Source organism: Octodon degus, unplaced genomic scaffold (assembly GCF_000260255.1).
Source record: "Octodon degus isolate 3935 unplaced genomic scaffold, OctDeg1.0 scaffold00355, whole genome shotgun sequence".
In the NCBI taxonomy this organism is placed as follows: domain Eukaryota; kingdom Metazoa; phylum Chordata; class Mammalia; order Rodentia; family Octodontidae; genus Octodon; species Octodon degus.
The window spans coordinates 339,926-351,727 of NW_004524931.1; the positions used below are offsets into that span (position 1 = coordinate 339,926).

Here is an 11,802-nt window from a genome sequence, read left to right on the forward strand (position 1 = left end):
GCCGGGCCTGCGCTCCGGGTCTGTTTAGGATCCCGCGGCCTCTGTCCTCTCACTCACTCGCTGGGCCTGTGCTCTGGGTCTGTCACATCCTTTCATTATAAACATGCTGAAACAAACAGGTATAGAAAGACCATACCTAACGGGGCCAGGGAGATGGCTCAGTAGGATAAGCGCTTGACTGGCATACGCAAAGATCTGAGTTCAATCCCCGGTTCCACCAAAAAAAAAAGATATATAGAAAGACCATACCTAAATATGGTAAAAGCTGTTTTATAAACCAATAGCCAGCATCATACTATACAGGGAAAAACTAAAAGCATCCCTTCTAAAATCAGGAACAAAACAAGGATATCTATTATTACCTCTTCTATTCCACATAGTACTTTAAATATTAGAGTAGTTAGGCAAGAGAAAGAAATAAAAGGAATACATATAGGAAAGGAGGTACTGAAATTATCATTACTTTCAGATGATAGTACTCTACGTAGAAAATCCAAAGGACTCGACCAAAAACTCTTAGAATTAATAAAGAACTTCAGCAATATAACAGGATACAAGATTAACACATAAAAATCATTAGCATTTGTGTACATCAACAATGAACAGGATGAAAAGGAAATTATGAAAAACATACTATTATGGTTTGAGTCTAGTTGGTCAGATTAATGCCACTTTCTCTGTCTGCTGTCAAGCTTCGCCAAGCTCTTTGAGAGCCTCCCTAGATGGCGGGGAGTTATCCACACACCTGCGCCCACCTCTGCAGTTCTTAGCTCTGCTTCAGAAAGAAGTCTGCTGTCTCTGAGTACCTGGACGCAGTGTGTGTTTGCTAAATGTTCAAGGAGGACATGGCCAACTCAAGATCTGACAAGCCTGCACTCATGTAGCCCCATCATGGCCCTTCCCCTGCTGCCCATGACCAGAAGAAAACCTGGCTCTTCCCCCACCTGGCAGCCCCCTCTGGCCACCTCCTCCTGGGCACTGGCATTGGCCAGAACTTGTCTTGGTTTCCAGGACATCTGGCACATCTAGGCTCCTGTGAGCCACTCATCTCTGTGCTCTGAGATTCTTTTACTCTGCATGGAGATGATGCTTCCACTGGAAAAGACAGCCATTGATGTTTTGCATTGGCCTTAATGAAGTCCCTTAAACACATCATGTCACCAGTCAGGCATTTGTGGTTCCCTGTCTGAGCTGTCCAGTGGTGTGACCATAGGGCCCCTAGGCATGCCCTGAATCTCTGCTTTGTTCTCTGAGCAAACTGTGACCTGGAGGAAAGGAACTGAACCTCAGGCCTCGCAGGCAAACTGGCAGTCTTTGACTTGTGGGTGGAAACTGTGTCCCACAGCAGGCTTCCCATGAGAGGCCATACTGGCCTATCCTGCCTTAGGGCTCAGGTATCCTGTCTCCAAGTGAAGGACTCATAGGCTGCAGGCCCCTGTCTTTCAGGCAGCAGCATGTGGTGCTATGGATCCTCACTCTTTCCCTGGGCCTCTGGATCCCCATATTGCATTTCAGCCCTAGAGGGGGCAGTGGTTGGACATAGGCCTGAAAGCAGTAGATCTAGAAGCAGACAGCCAGTGCCTCAGCTTACCTGGTATCTTGGTAACAAAATACCCAATACAAGTTAAAGCAGGAAAGGTTCATTTCAGTTCACAGGTAGAGATTTCAACCCATAGTCAGCTGGCTCCAAGGCCAGGGGGCAAAAGGGCCCCACAGAGTAGAAACAGTCCATGGTGAGCAGGAGACAGCAAGCAAGCAAACTTCCACTGCCCTTTTATGTCTTCCACATTGCCTTCCTTTTCAGTGGTGCCATCCACACCCATGGTGGGCCTCCCCATTAGCCATACCCAGAACTATGCCAAACCAGCCAGTGGACTGATTTAGTACCACACGTCCTTAATTCCAGTATCACACACCATGCCAGCCTGGAAAAGCTCCACCTGTGACTGCATGATGCTTTGAAGGAACATCTAGACACAAGTCATAAACATTCTTCCCCTGATCCCCCAAAGACACATGTGTGTCCCTGTATGTAAAAGGGTCCATCTCAAACGGTTCCCAAACCTAAGAGTTCAGGATTGCTGAAAAGTTCAAGTTCAAAGTCTTGAAGATTTAAGGCAAACTGTTGGCTGTGAAGCTCTGTGCAAATGATAAGAAAGTTAAACACTTCCAACATTCAATGGTACAGGTAAATATTTACCTTCCAAAAAGCACAAATGGGGGCTAGCAACGAACAGATCCAAAGCGAGTCCAGAATCCAGCAGGACAGACATTAAGTCCTGTGGTTCCATATCCAGCATGTGAGGCAGTCTGTCAGGGTGTGAGCTCCATGCCACTCTGGTCAGGCTGAGCCCCAGGTTTCACCTGACTGGGTCCTCTAGGATGCTGCACAGGCTGGGGAGCCTCCTTCCCTGTCCTCAGGGACCCTGTTTCTTGCCTCCTCCCATCCCTGCTGCTCCCTAGGGTCCCTGGCTTCCTCTTCCTGCTGAGAAGCTGGGTCCTAGCACCTTTCCTCCCAAGCTGTTGCTTGTACCACTAGCTTGATGGTCCCCTGCACACAGGATCTGTCACTGCCTACAGCCTAGATCCATCTCTTGGGTTTCAGCACCAACTTCCTTCCTGTGTCCCCTGTATGCAGTACCCCAGCTCTGTCCCTTCTTCCCAGGAATAGAAACCCTGGTCTGGGGCCAGCCAGATAGCTCAGCAGACTAAAGCACCTGATTAGTCAGGCACAGAGACTGGGGTTCGAAGTCCCTGGTGTGCCATGCCTGCCCCACCCCCAGGGCATGCTGAGATGGCCACTGAGATTGGGCATGGTAACACACTCCTGTAATCCCAGCACTTCGCTGAAAACAGGAAGATTAGTATGAGTCTCATGTGTGTAGTGAGACCCTGTAAACCCTATACTAAGTACATAAAAAAATACAATAATAAAAAATTAAAAATAAACCCTGGCCTTCTGCCGGGACTGTCTGTCTGCACACTCCTGGAGTCCCTGGTCTTGATGCCACATACACTCCACACTGTTGGCTCTTGGCCCCATTCACAGCCTGTGCCCTGCTCTCCCCAGGACCCATGGGGGAGGGCTCCCTGTTATAAGTATTCCAATCTTTAAAAGGGGGAAGTTATGCTTCAATGAATATTTCTGTATAGGTTAACAGTAGTGCACAAGTAGACTGTATAAGCACATAGGAAATGTGCTAACAACATCTTAGTGATGGACGCCTGCTGCCTGGCGTCCTCCTGGGGCTCAGCCCTGCCAGTATGGCCCCCAGACTCCATGCTTTTATACACTTTGTATCCACTGTTAGTTGTGAGCAGTAACATATGAAAACACAATGCATAAGGAAGCTGCAAGTTTGTGGATTTCTTGTGTAAACAAGTCTGGAAGCGAGCAGCCTAGAGATGGCACAGGGAATCCAAGAGTGTCTCCCAAGACCCAGCTTCTTTGAGCACATTGCTGTAGCCTTTCAGCCTATGCTTTCCACTTCATGGTTCAAAATAGCAGCTTAAGCTCCAGCCATATCATCAGCCTTCCCTCAGCATGGTAGTAGGAGGACAAGGTGAAGAAAAAGATGCTCTTCCCTCCCTTTAAGTAGCATCCAGCTACTCTTCAGGGTGTGGTGGTGCACACTTGTAACCCCAGCGCTCTGTAGGCTGAGGTAAAGAATTGCCATGAGTTCGAGGTCAGCTTGGGCTACATGGTGAGTTCAAAGCTTGCCTGGACTGCATAATGAGACCCTGTCTCAAAAATAAGAGTCTGGTAATTAAGATAAAGAACCATGTTTATTTGTGATAAAGAGATCGATCTACCAGAGCACAATGTCACAACCCCAAATCTATCTGCACTACTTCAAACAGCTGCTGAATCCAAAGTTAACAGAAATACAGGGACACATGAACTCGCAGTCATGGAGTACTTTTCAATAATGTATGTTTCTCACTAACCAATAGAACAAGCAGAACAAAACCAGTGAGGACGCAGGAGAAGACAAAGTGCAGTGAACATGTGCAGCCTCCTTGATGCCTGCAGCTGTTTGCTTCTTTTTTCTTTTTTAATGCATTTTGTTGTTGCAGGGTCTCACCATGCAGCGTGGACTCATAGTGAGCCTCCTGCTTTCAGCCTCCCCAGAGCTGGACTTACAGGTGTGCATCACTACGCCTGGACTCTGTGGCCAGCTCAGCCTGCCCTGGGGTGGGGCTGGCATGGCGTGTTGTACGTGGAATTGAACCATGTTACTGTGCTTGCCTAAGCAGGTGCTTTAGTCCGCTGAGCTATCTCACCAATCCCCAACACATCCGCAGTTCCATCTCTGCAGGGACAGGGTTCTTATTCCTCCCCCATGCATGAAAAACACATGGCCAGCAATGACCTTGTAAGAAGTTGCTTGCCACCTGCCTGCCAGCAGTTATTGTGCTACGAGTACCACAACAGAGGCTGGAAAATGTCACCTGTTCCATGTTCCACGTGGCAGTCATTTTGCTATGCAGCACAGAGAGGTTCAGTAACTTGTCCAAGGTCGCACAGCCTCTGAGTGGCAAAGCCAGCTTTCAGGTCCAGGCTTCCAGTGCTGGGAACACTTCTCTGCCATCCCTGGCACCTGTGACTTCGGGGAACTGTGTTTGAATGCATGCCTCCACTCAGACCTGTGAACACCTTCCTTCCCTCTGCAAAAGACTACACAGAACCCAGATGTTTTCTCTGACCCTTTCTCTCCCACCCATGGCTGAAATTTTACCATCAGAAATGTGTTTCTTCTCATGGAGAGTCCTGTTCTCTTCCTAAAATTCTTTTTAGAAATGCAACTTCCAGGCTGGGTGTGGAAGACACATGCTCACGTAAGTTGTTCAGCCTGGGTAGCTCAGTGGCTTGGCCAGACTCTGTCTCAAAATATAATACAAATAAAGTAGGATAACTAGGGATATAGCTTAATTTGAAGGCCCTAAATTCAATCCCCAGTAACACACACACACACACACACACACACACACACACACACACACACACTTTTCCTTGTCTGGGCAAACTTCTGTGGTGGAGCACAGAGGACTCAGAAAAAATGTCAGAGAGGAGAGTAGGCCTTCAGCTCCTTCGGGTGACACTGGCTGTGGAGCCCAAGGGCCGACTGCAGAGTGACCAGCACAGCCCTCAAGTCTGGCATCTGCCTAACCCCATCTGCCACCATTTTTCACAAATTTCCTTTTTTCTTCCTCTTTCTTTTTCCTCCCTGCCTCTCTGACTAAGCTGAAGAAAAAATGGGTTTGTCTCCTTTAACAAAAAAGATGAAAAGCCTTAAATTACCTTCTCCAAGGTCTGCAAATAGAAACCTTAGAGCAGACAGCCAGCCACACTTGCTTTTCTCTCCTTCTGGTAGCTCTGAGCTTTGAAATCAAAGGCTGAGCAGAAACTCAGGAGGAAGTGAGTGGAGTCTGGCCAAGCTCCAGCCCAGGAGGAGGGCAGGCTGAGCAGCAGCTGGGGTGAAGGAGGTGGGCATGCACAGAGCCAGAGCTTCTACTGTGGTGCCTCAGTGCAAAGGGCTTCCCTGAGTGGGGCTGCCTCCCGGGGGCCAGCTGCTCCTGAGTGGGTGCAGGCTGGAGAAAAGGGATACATCCCTTCCAGAGCAGGTGGGATGGCAGCCATGGTGGCCTTCTCTACCTCTGTCACCACCATCGTGTCACAGTCCCCTTCCACCAGTCAGAAAAATGGAAAGAATGCCATACTGGAGAGACACTGGGCACCTAAGGACTGGAGTCTGGAGTTTGCGCCTCAGCTCCGTGGCATGGAGTAACAGCATGTAGCATTTGTGGAGTGCTTTTTTGGTTCCAAGGACTGTCTGTTAAAACCTCATGTAGATTACCCCTTAGCCTTCCAAACAGCCTTCTGACATAAGTGTCTTGTAGGTGAGGACCCTAAGGGATGGGAATTGAGGTACTTGCATTAACCCATGTCACAAATCAGTCCTATGAGTCTCACATCAGTTGTGTGACAGATCGGGGTTTGAGCCCCATCTTCAGACTTCAGAAACTCTTATACTTCCTGTCAAGCTGGCCAAACTGCTGGGCCCACCTGGAAAGTCAGAGGGCCAGGGCCGACAGGCAGAAGAACAGCACCTGAGGTCTGTGCCCTCACAGCCTCTCTGCCACGCTTCTGCCGTGTGTGTGTGTGTGTGTGTGTGCGTGCGTGCGCGTGCATGTGCACGCACGTGTATACATGTGCATGTGCACAGAGGGTACACATTACCAGGGCACAGCATGTGCTAAATGCAGAGAGTGTGTGTATGTGTGCATGTACCCACATGTGCTCCAAGTACACACATACATTGCAACAGAATGAGAACACAACAAGGCCTATGCAAGCTCTGCAGAAGGCCTGTGGGTCAGGTCCACATCGTGAGGACAAAGCTGGCATCCAAAGTGGCCCAATAGTCAACTGATCCCTCTTCTGTAAAGCTACCCAAAAGCCTATTGGGAACATAGCTCAAAGGCCTCTGGCATGGGAGGACGATGTGTCCCTGAGGCGTCCTGGCCAGCTCACATGTGTCCTTTGCAGGCCTGGCAACCATGGCCCATTGCAAGAGCGAGCAGGATGACTGGCTGGTCGTCTACCTGAAGTATTTGCTCTTTGTCTTCAACTTCTTCTTCTGGGTAAGTGAATTCTGCACACCCATCCCTTTCCCCAGAACAAGGAGTCGGTTGATTTCCTCCATATCCAAGGCCACCAATGGGCAAGTCCTGTGTGTCACAAGGCAGATTGTGCCTTTGTTTCTAAGTGAAAGCCAGAGGGTTTGGTCTGCTGGTTGGCATGGAGTCGGCTGCCTGGTCTGTGACCACTGTCATAACAGTATCCTTTTGGTGCCAATGTCCTGAACTAAAAAGGGCCAGCTCTTTCTTTCCTGGCACTGGTGATGCAGTGCCCTATGGGAATGTGACTGCCTGAAGCAACAGCTCAGTCCACGTTCCCCACTGCTTGTGGTAGGAACAGCATCTCTCTATGCTGACTCCCTCGGGAAGCCTCCCTGGTTGACCTTTTGCAGAACAGTGTGTCGTCTGTCCACTGAGTAATTGGGAACAGAGTATCATTAGCCCCCCGCAATAGCCATAGGGGGTGTTTTACATTGTAGTCTCATGCAGTTTGGGGGAGGGGGTAACAGCCTCTGCAGTCAGCTGGACCTGGACCTCTGCCATCTGTGATTAGTGCAACTTCAGGCACCTTACTCAGGTTCACTGTGTCTGTGTCCCCAGTTAATTAAGTGACCACTTCTAATCTCTGGTGTTACATTCAATAAATATAACATTCTGAATATATTAGACTTCAAATGCCTGAAATACCAGCACAGCAACCTATGCCTCTAAGACACTCTTCCAAGCCTTGCAGCAAGTTGCATGCCAAGGAGGGACACAGCTCCCTTCCCATGCACTTTCCTCCGAGCACTTGATGCAGGTCGGTGTGGGCTGAATGAATCCAGTCAAGCAGCAGTATGGGGGAGAAGACAGCCATTCGATGTTATGTATCAAAAAACAACAATCTCACATTTGTTTAAATGGGTTTCTCAAAGTTCCTAAGATGAGCGATGCACTGATCTGCCACTTTTGTCTTCCTGAGTGAGTGTCTCCTGGAGCAGGGACAGGGACACTGTCCCACGAAGGTGGTGAGTGATAAAGCCAGATGCTGCAGACTGCAAGCTGTGTGGGGTGAGGGGCTCTCCATTTTCAGAGATAATCCGGTGGGGCATTTAGAATTCTTACAGAGCAACATTTCTTTGTAAGAATGTTTTGCTCAATCATTTTCAGATGACTTATTGCACACTACAGATAATCTCCAAAAGACTGAAAATATGAGAAAGTAAAAATTGCCCCTGTTGTATCATGTTGGCTTCCCAGGCTGCCCACAGTAGGGTGGCCTCAGGTGGCAGCAGTGTCTGCCCTCAGAGTTCTGAAGATGAGAGGTCCAAATCAGGCACCCTAGGCTCACACTTCCCCTGACGCTTGGGCAGACCCTTCTCTTGCCTCCAGCACTTCGGGTAGGGCTGGCGTCTCTTGGCAGCCCCTGGCACACCGTGTCAGCAGCACACAGGTCTCCAGCCCACCTTGTATTCCAGACCTCATCTCTGTCTCTATGCACCATTTTCTTTTTCTTTTTTTCTTTTTCTTTTTGCTTTTTTTTTTTTGATATTTTTATTGAAAAACAAATAGCAATGAGTTGTCACTGTCATGTTTCCTAGCTCTTCTCCTTTCCCTCTCTTAATTAGTTAGTCCCCGAGATCCTGCTTTTGTTTTACTTGTATTATACCTTTCTATTTGTATTTCTTCTTTTGAGTTCGTATACTAAGGAAACTATACAATATTTACACATGTGTGTCTGGTTTATTTCACTTATGAGTATATCTTCAAGTGGCATCCACTTCAATATAAAGGCTTCGAGTTTATCATTCTTTATAGCTGAGTAATACTCCATTATGTAAAAATACCACATCTTTTTCAACCATTCCTCAGGTGATGGGCATCTTGGTTGTTTCCAAGATTTGGCTATCACAAATTGTGCTGCTATAAACATAGGCACACATATATCCCTATGATATGATGTTTTCAGATCTTCCGGGAATATTCCCAGTAGAGGAATAGCTTGTTTAAATGGGATTTCCAGCCCAACTTTTCTAAGGAGTCTCCACATTGATTTCCATAATGGTTGCACCAGTCTACATTCCCACCAGCAGTGGAGAAGGGTTCCTTTTTCCCCATAGCCTCTCCAACATTTGTTGTTGGGGTTTTCTTTATGATAGCCATTCTTTCTGGGGTGAGATGGTATCTCAATGTTGTTTTAATTTGCCAGTGAAGCGGAAGACCCAATACTATTATGGACTACTGGACTCTTTTAGAATATTTTGCTGAGTTAACACACCTATAATATTCAAATAACGGAACTTAACGAAAAAAGGGGATACAGATGAATGTCCATTTTGTATCTGTGTATTTAAAATGGTTAGGATAGATATATAGTTACATTCTCTTAATGAGTAGAGGGATTTGTTCTAATAGTGTTTGTAAATAGAATATCTTGTCCGCATCTTGTACAGCAATTAACCACTAGGAAGAATGTATGCAATGTGTTAATTATTGAAACTGTCCTACCAATTTGGTTTGAAACTGTCTCATTGCTATTTGTTTCTCAGTAAAATTATAGAAAAAAATACAAATAGCAATGAGATAGTTTCACAACCAATTACTAGTACATTTTCAATAACTAATACATTGCATATTGTTGTCTTAGTGGTTATTCCTTGTACAAGATGCAGACCTGATATCCTGTCTCAAACACTATTAGAACAAACCTCTCTATCATTGAATTAGGATAGATATACTAACTATTTTGAGTATACAGATACAAAATGGTTGTTCATTTGTATCCCCATTTTTTGGTTGGTTTTGTCAGAGAAGGGCATTCCATTGTCATTTAAATACTGTAGGTGCATGAATTCAGTAAAATATCCCATATAGTCTAATAATCCATAATAGTACTGGGTTTTCCATAAGACTGTCAATGTCCAAAGTTGTTGACTTGAGCATTTTACAGCTCATCATATTAATATAACTTTACTTTTTATACTTCATTTTCATACTTTTCTGCTGGCTAGTTAAGACCAAGAAAGAGCAAGACCTATATAACAAGAAATGTAACTTTTGTACCTGTCAAGGTCAGTCAGATCCCCTCAGGATTTAACCTGAAACCTTGTACCTCAGTTCATAGATCCTTTGTCAGTGTCAGCCATGTGGATGAGTCACAGCCATTGCTTGACCAATATGCTCTCTGTGAAAGCCTGAGAGAATGTTTTCTCTCCATGTGACTCTCCTTAGGCACACTCTGCATCATTGATCACTTTCCTCTGTGGCCACAAAATCTCCTTGATCAGAAAATTTGGGACACAATTGAGTTACAGGATGTTACAGTACAGGTTATCCTATTTCCTGAGTCCTTACTGACCTTGAAAGGCTAGGGCCAAAATGTTGACTGTCCTCTTCTTTTCCTCTAATTTTTGGTCTGCAAAGTTAGGTTGTTAACCCTCCAGAAGAGAAGCTTAATGATATTATTACCCTATAACATAGGTAGTTGAGCTTAACCTCACTATCTGTCTGAATATCAAACATCTTAGACATAACATGGAACAAGTATTTTCCATCAAGTATTGATATGTTAAACTTCGAGTCCCTCCAGAATATGAAGAAAAATATTAAAAGGATAAAAAATATTTTAAAAATAACAATAAGCATTTATATATTTTTTACACAGAAATTTAGAAATCTAACAATATACAGCCTTGTAGCAGGACAATCCTATGACTTTGTCTCATATGTTTTCATTCATTACCCTTTTTTTTAAACAAACCTTTACTTGAGAGATAGTATGGCCATAACTGGTATGTCATAACAAGCAGTACTTACTTAGAAGACCAGAATGACAGGCATTCCAAGCATGACCCTTCTATTACACATTGCTTTCTTCAGTACAGTTGCTTCATTCACAGGTATCAGCATATATAGTCGAGAGTGAGAAAGCTACCAATTAACTGCTATTTTCAAAAACATGCTGAAGATTCTCAGGACGATTGCCTTTCCCATCTTGTGCATATAAATGTATAACTTTGACCCTGTCATGTTTTCTAGCTTTTCTCCTTGCCCTCTCTTCATTAACTAATCAAGTTCTCACTTTCCTTTTAATTATGTTGTGCCTTTCTATTTTTATTTCTTCCTTTCAGTTCTTATACTAGGGAGACTATATGATATTTACACATGTGGGTCTGGTTTATTTCACTTATGAGTATTTCTTCAAGTGGCATCCACTTATATATAAAGGTTTTGAGTTTATCATTTTTTATAGCTAAGTAGTACTCCATTGTATAAAAATACCACATCTTTTTCAACCTTTCCTTAGGTGTTGGGCATCTTGGTTGTTTCCAAGATTTGGCTATCACAAATTGTGCTGCTATAAACATAGGTACACATATATCACTATGATATGATGTTTTCAGATCCTCTGGGAAAATTCCCAGTAGAGGGATAGCTGGTTTGAATGGGATTTCCAGTCCTAGTTTTTTAAGGAGTCTCCACACTGATTTCCATAATGGTTGCACCAGTCTGCATTCCCACCAGCAGTGGAGAAGGGTTCCTTTTTCCCCACAGCCTCTCCAACATTTGTTGTTGGGCGATTTCTTTATGATAGCCATTCTTTGTGGGGTGAGATGGTATCTCAGTGTTGTTCTAATTTGCATTTCACGGATGGCTAGTGATGTGGAGCATTTTTTTCATATATTTATTCACTTCTTTAATTTCATCTTCTGAGAAGTGTGTGTTCATCTCGGATGCCCATTTCTGGACTGGGTCTTTAAATGTTGGGGCCCTAATGTTTTTTAATTCTTTATAAATTTTAGAGAGAATTCTAGACCTTTGTCTCAGTCCTTACTTGTCAAGATTTTTTCCAAATTTGTGGGTTGTCTTTTCAGTTTGTTGGTAATTTCTTTTGATGTGCAAAAACTTCTCAATAAGAGGAGGTCCCAGTTGTCATGCAATGTGATTTTTGTTCATGAACTCTTTGCCTACCCCTATGTCTTCCAAAGTTCTTCCTACTTTCTCTTCCAGGAGCTTTAGTGTTTTAATGTTTAGATCTTTAATCCATTTTGACTTTAGCTTAGTGCATGGTGATAGCCTGGGTCAAGCTTTAGTTTTAGGCATGTATGCACGCTGTTTTCATCTTCTAGCACAGCATGTTCCCTGGACTGGGGCCACAGGAGTGACCTCAACCTTATTCCT

General features: G+C 44.9%; 1 protein-coding gene across 3 annotated transcripts in view; it reads left to right on the top strand.

The window, feature by feature from the left end:
* Positions 1-11,802, top strand: part of Tspan11 (tetraspanin 11) — an 82,795-nt gene that overhangs the window by 31,575 nt on the left and 39,418 nt on the right. For all 3 annotated transcript variants that reach the window (XM_023708390.1, XM_004648145.3, XM_023708389.1), the window contains exon 2: positions 6,551-6,645. In XM_023708390.1, the coding sequence (XP_023564158.1) occupies positions 6,562-6,645 (84 nt within the window). In that variant the 5' untranslated portion in view covers positions 6,551-6,561. The remainder of the gene's footprint in view (positions 1-6,550; positions 6,646-11,802) is intronic.